Raw genomic sequence first — 6,371 nt, forward strand, 5'->3', positions numbered from 1 at the left:
TTAACTTCTGTGTCCCAATGAATGATCATAGAACATGAAGTGTATACTTCAGATTAGGAAAAAGATAATATTGATGTGGAGAAAATGTTCATTAATTGACTGAGAGAAGATAGTGAAATAAAACCAAACATATAATCAAACATATATATATATATATATATAAAGTGGTAACAATACGAGCTGGCGAAAATGTCAGTAAAATCGTCAATTGAACTTGATACTGATTGTACATGGTCAAACAATGATACTGAGATTATTTACAATGGGATTCAAGAACCAAGTACAATACAGAATCAGGGCAATTGATCAAGAATGATACATGTCACCTTTATCAACTGCCATGAAAATATAGGCAAAATAAAAATATCATCATGTATCATTTTTACAAAGGGGCATTACCATAGAACATCTTCTGCAATCATCACGCTTTCTTGTATTATTTAGAGTGCCTATCAGCATTCAATATCTGGTAAGGCAATGGATTTGTTGCATTACTTCTCTATCATCTCAGAGGAAACACAAGGACAGAATCTCCCTCTTCACAGGACAACAGCCGCATGTCTTTGGTACATGAAAATACCCACCATGGGGATCTCAAAAGCGACATAACGCATCAATTACAGAAAAGGATTGATGAGATGGAAACAATGTTACAACATACACAAGAAAAGTTACATCAGGCAGAAACAGACCGAAACTACTGGGTGGACAGGTGAACATATTGATAAAATTACAAATTAAAATAGTGTTCTTTCCGTAGGTACAGGATACTATGTATAAATTTAAAGTTGCTACTAACAAATACCACGATGAAAACTTAAATATGAATACTTAATGAACTTTACTCTGATTTCGTTAGATTATGACTAATCATATATAATTATCTTTATAGAATTCATCTCCCGATCTAGATTTTCACATGTCCGTCTATCACTTTTTCTCGCATCTGTGCCCATAAAATTAAGACCCTAAACATTCCTAGAAGGTCCTAGAAGGACAAAACTCCTTTCTTAGTTGCCGTCAACATCATTGTTTGCCTTTATTGCTTCTTACTCTAAATTCGTAGCAAATAGTACTATTCACTTTCTTTTACACGTGTTCACTAATGATGATCAAATTGTGGAAACACATGCAAACACATTCATGGAAGACGAACGCAAAGATATAAAGCATAAACCAGATATAAAAACATGAATATAGTCAAACATTTAGTATAAATTTCATTTGTGATATGAAACATAGATCTATCGAATTATCTACGATTTAACATTCGACATTATAAAAACTGAAATTCAAGATTTATTATCCGGTAAATGCATCAAACACATAACTTAGATGAACAATATGAAATAGCACACGCGTTGATACAAAGCAACGTATAAAACATTTTATCAAACAAAAATATATGATATGAATTGTATAGGATGAGTCGGGTGACGGGAGAGAAACTAACCCGAGATAACCCAGATGTTACTGACCTAAGTGACCCAAAACGACCCAACAAATTAGGAGACGAATATAGTGAACTGTACGATAACGAATGGACGGATGCCATGGAAATACTCACGGAAACAACGGAAGCAAAAGACAGTGATCGCAGAGGAATTGACATCTTACTTAATATTCTTCAGGTAGAAACGTACTTGTATGTTCTCTATTGTCCGTAGGAAAATGGTCATAATTGGGAATCTATTCAATAAACGTTAAAGAAGGCATTAATTTTGAACTTATTAAATGTTCGCATAACCTTAGTGATATTTATATAAACACCATCTACACATACTGTGTATCATATCATCATAACGCATTAAATAGCACTTCATCGGAACATATCCGATAACCATCTTACATTGAATTGATAGAGGTCTTTTGCTTTTGTTTGAAATAATTTAGATAGTTTTAAACGTAATACTGATATCCAACAAATCGACATGTTATTAAACACTCCTCGTATAACGTTTTACCAGACAACAAATGATAGTTATATTTCAAATTTAATCGACACGAGTTTGCTAGATGTCCTTATCTATCGCTTAATTTTACTTTGAATGAGTTAATTTGCTCATTTTAAAAGGAAATTATGAAAATATTTGTAAGTGGAAATAGCAGACTTTACAATAATAATGAAGAAAAAAATGAAACCAACTGAAATTGAGGACGGTATTGAATTAGATATCGCTTATTACGTTAGTTAAGCTTCGACTCTCTCTCATTAGATATGTTTGCGACAAAATGAAATAATCTTGTGAAATTATATGAAAAACATGGCAATATATATTTGTTTTCAAAAAACAGACAGGGAATCCAATTAGTTTAACATGTTTATATACATTAATGACAAAATGTAAGTCTACTTTTGACTTTTGGAATATCACTACTGTTTCGTTTTCGTTTTTTAATAACTTTTTAAACTTTATCTTTACAGCGTACGCATGAATCGTGTATTACGATTGCAGATAATCAAATGAAGAACTTACAAACAGCTGTTATGCTAGAGACCAGCGCGGAGGTATGTTTGTGTAAACATTTGAACAACAGATATAAAAATATAGACTTCTGTCAATAAAACAGCATTAAAAGTTTTACTTCAGGCAAAAGTATCAAATTAGTAATGGTATTTATATTATTATAGAGTATAATGACCACCTCTGTATGGCAGATTTCACTCACATTATAATGACCTCCTCAGTACTTTAGTGTGTACCTACAGTATAATGACCACCACAGTTCTTTAGTCTGTACCTACAGTATAATGACCACCTCAGTACTTTAGTGTGCACCTACAGTATAATGACCTCTTCAGTACTTTTTGTATGTAGCTACAGTATAATGGTCACTTAAATACTTTAATGTGTACCTACAGTATAATGACCTCCTCAGTACTTTTGTCTGTACCTATAATGATATATACTTTGGTCTACAGTATTAAATACTTTAGTGTGTACCTACAGTATAATGACCTCCTCAGTACTTTTGTCTGTAGCTACAGTATAATGATCACCTCAATACTTTAGTTTGTACCTACAGTATAATGACCACCACGGTACTTTAGGGTGTACCTACAGTATAATGATCACCTCAATACTTTAGTCTGTACCTACAGTATAATGGTCACTTAAATACTTTAGTGTGTACCTACAGTATAATGACCTCCTCAGTACTTTAGTCTGTACCTACAGTATAATGACCACCACAGTTCTTTAGTCTGTACCTACAGTATAATGACCTCCTCAGTACTTTAGTGTGTACCTACAGTATAATGACCTCTTCAGTACTTTTTGTATGTAGCTACAGTATAATGATCACCTCAATACTTTAGTCTGTACCTACAGTATAATGACCACCACGGTACTTTAGGGTGTACCTACAGCATAATGACCACCTCAGTACTTTTGTCTGTAGCTAAAGTATAACGGTCACCTCAATATTTTAGTCTGTATCTATAGTATAATGACCACCTCAGTACTTTAGTCTGTACCTACAGTATAATGACCACCTCAGTACTTTAGTTTGTACCTACTGTATAATGACCACCTCAGTACTTTAGTCTGTACCTACAGTATAATGACCACCTCACTACTTTAGTTTGTACCTACAGTATAATGACCTCCTCAGTACTTTAGTGTGTACCTACAGCATAATGACCACCTCAGTACTTTAGTTTGTACCTATAGTATAATGACCACCTCAGTACTTTTGTCTGTAGCTACAGTATAATGGTCACCTCAATATTTTAGTCTGTATCTACAATATAATGATCTCATCAGTACTTTAGTGTGTACCTACAGTATAATGACCACCTCAGTACTTTAGTCTGTACCTACTGTATAATGGCCACCACAGTACTTTAGTGTGTACCTACAGTATAATGACCACCGCAGGTCTGCACGTACAGTGAAACGGTCACAACAGCATTTAAGCATATTTCTACGGTATAATGATGAGCTCGGTACTTAAGTATGCTCTTACAGTGTAACGGTCATCTGAGTACTTAAGTATATCCTTACAGTATAATGGTCATCTCAATACTTTAGTGTGTACTTACAATATAATGGTGAACTCAGTACTGATGTATGTCCTTACAGTATAATGGTCATCTCAATACTTTAGTGTGTACTTACAGCATAATGGTGAACTCAGTACTGATGTATGTCCTTACAGTATAATGGTGATCTCAATACTTTAGTGTGTACTTACAGTATAATGGTGAACTCAGTACTGATGTATGTTCTTACAGTATAACGGTCACCTCAGCACTAATTTCTATACATTCAGTATAATAGTGACAGTACCTTCAGTCTATTGTGGACAAATTATCTTTTGGTTTTTATCAGTCATGGCTTTATTTCATTCGTTGTTTTAATGTTGTCATATATAGTTTTATTGTCGTATGACTATATAAATATTCCCTTTTCTCTTTTATCCAAGGACAAATCTGGCGACAGTTGTCCTTTAGAAGTCCAAAGAAGTCTGAGAGATGCACAAAAGCAAGCGTCTGTTCACTTAATTTCAACAATACAAGAGGTGTGTTATAGATATCTTAAAATTTGCGATTTACTTTGTTATACAATACCTCGCTATTTACATAGTTCAGGAGGGACCTAGCTTGACCTATGCTTATATACATGACTATTATTATTAAATTTTATTTTCTTGTTTTCTTGTAAATTAAATGGATTCCAAATCGTCTTGTTGTTTTCTTACACCTGTATTGCTTTGTCATCAAAACTGAACCTGAAGCGATTGATCAAAATATTGGATTGATTGATTTCAGATCTATTCGCCATGTAGTATTTTGTATTTAATCTGACTGATATGGAATTCCTTCGACCAATGAAAATCAAGATAGCAACATACTCATAATTCAAAATATTATTCAATAAAACTCAAAGCAAAGTATGGACAAAAAAAGATTAAAACGGAGATTAATGAAAAAGCACAAGCAGAATAAGACCAGGGTGTCCGAAAGAGTAAGCGTCTTTTGCTTCACCGACGGCATCAGTCGTGTAAATCACGTATATCAGCTTCATATCGCTCCAAGAAATACAATATTTCTCAGTGAGATTACAATGATGACTGTAAAGCTTCCCCATAATTTTATCATCCTGCATCATTTGAAACCCTGTATTACGAGTTTTCCCCTTGAATATTGCATTAACTGCAAAATGTAAACACCTTACGTTGGGCATGCAGGTATATTTGCTATCCAGAAATGGAAAATTTACAATAGGGGGAATTGAAATCATCACGCTTACCTGACAGCTTGGTTGAAAGCTGTTCATGGTGACTTCGCTATATGAAAATCAACCGTTGAAAGCTGTTCATGGTGACTTCGCTATATGAAAATCAATCAAGATAGGTGGATGATGGAGAACAATTTGTCGTGATTTCCAAGTCTGGTGTGTATTTACGTTGGTCGTGGTCAATAAATTTCTCATTATTTAAAGATCTAATCATGTATATGAATATGAAAGTAAAAGACTTTGCATGGTTATTGTTTCGATAAGTTCTTCAATAAATTCAGTCTCATATGAAAACAAAAATCAGTCAGCGAACAGAGGGGCACTGTTTAGGACTTAAGTATCACTGACGAATATTACAAGGACTAGCTGTGCCTGATAGTCATTGTTATATTTAGCTGTATCTAACAATTCATGATGTGTATTTGTTATGTCCAGCCTCAAGGGCTTGTAAAGTATTTTTAACACTCTTGTATCACGTGTAAAAATATCATAGAACGTTGCATTCAAAAATATATCCTTGGATGTCATGTTTCGTCTCGTATTAAAAAGTAAAAAAGATTAATGCGTATAGAAAACTATGACAATTTTTTTCCATGTATATTGCAGAATGTAAATCAGCGATTAGAATCACTCAAAGAGAAATTCGGGGACTTTCCCTTGGACAAGCTGGTACCATTCGTCAATAAATGTACAGAGATATGCTGGGCAATGGTAATGCAAAGTCCACGCATGGAGTTCCTCTTCCCTACAGAAGTACATGGAGTGAAATTCAATAAGAACCATTTTAAACAATTCGTGCATTCTGGAGAGACATTGGATTTCGTTGTCTGGCCCGCTTTGGCTACACACAAAAACGGCCCCCTCCTTGTAAAAGGCGTTGTTCAGCCTAATGCCAAATAGAATTTAATGCATAAGATCAACATATAATATCAGTATCATCTTTTCTTTACATAGCCTTGAATTGATTCACATTCGATTTTGTGGAATTTCCATAACCAGTGTACATCTGTTAACTTAAATGTGTTTGTATATTAATGGACGCATCTAATTATAAATTTCTGACTGTGGAAATCGAGAAGAAATAAATTGTGCTTTTGACTACATCTTATAAAAAACGCTGATATTCTC

At 33.9% G+C, this 6,371-nt stretch overlaps 1 protein-coding gene across 1 annotated transcript; it reads left to right on the forward strand.

Annotated features, from left to right (window-relative positions):
- Window positions 1–648: 648 nt before the first annotated feature.
- On the forward strand, window positions 649–6,143 carry LOC132558323 (uncharacterized). Its single transcript, XM_060222870.1, has 4 exons — window positions 649–712; window positions 1,424–1,631; window positions 2,426–2,509; window positions 5,850–6,143. Exons 2-4 carry the CDS (start codon window positions 1,425–1,427, stop codon window positions 6,141–6,143), a joined length of 585 nt encoding a protein of 194 aa, XP_060078853.1. The 5' UTR covers window positions 649–712; window position 1,424.
- Window positions 6,144–6,371: the final 228 nt, after the last annotated feature.

Source organism: Ylistrum balloti, unplaced genomic scaffold (assembly GCF_031769215.1).
Source record: "Ylistrum balloti isolate Yb309-2 unplaced genomic scaffold, AGI_CSIRO_Ybal_v1 Utg370780, whole genome shotgun sequence".
NCBI classification, from domain to species: Eukaryota; Metazoa; Mollusca; class Bivalvia; order Pectinida; family Pectinidae; genus Ylistrum; species Ylistrum balloti.

Excerpts from the sequence above, each read along its gene's own strand:
- LOC132558323 (XM_060222870.1), top strand. The coding sequence starts at position 1,425 with ATGAGTCGGGTGACGGGAGAGAAACTAACCCGAGATAACCCAGATGTT. Across the intron at positions 1,632-2,425 it reads TCTTACTTAATATTCTTCAG|CGTACGCATGAATCGTGTAT; the intron begins GTAGAAACGTAC and ends TTATCTTTACAG. Across the intron at positions 2,510-5,849 it reads TGCTAGAGACCAGCGCGGAG|AATGTAAATCAGCGATTAGA; the intron begins GTATGTTTGTGT and ends TGTATATTGCAG.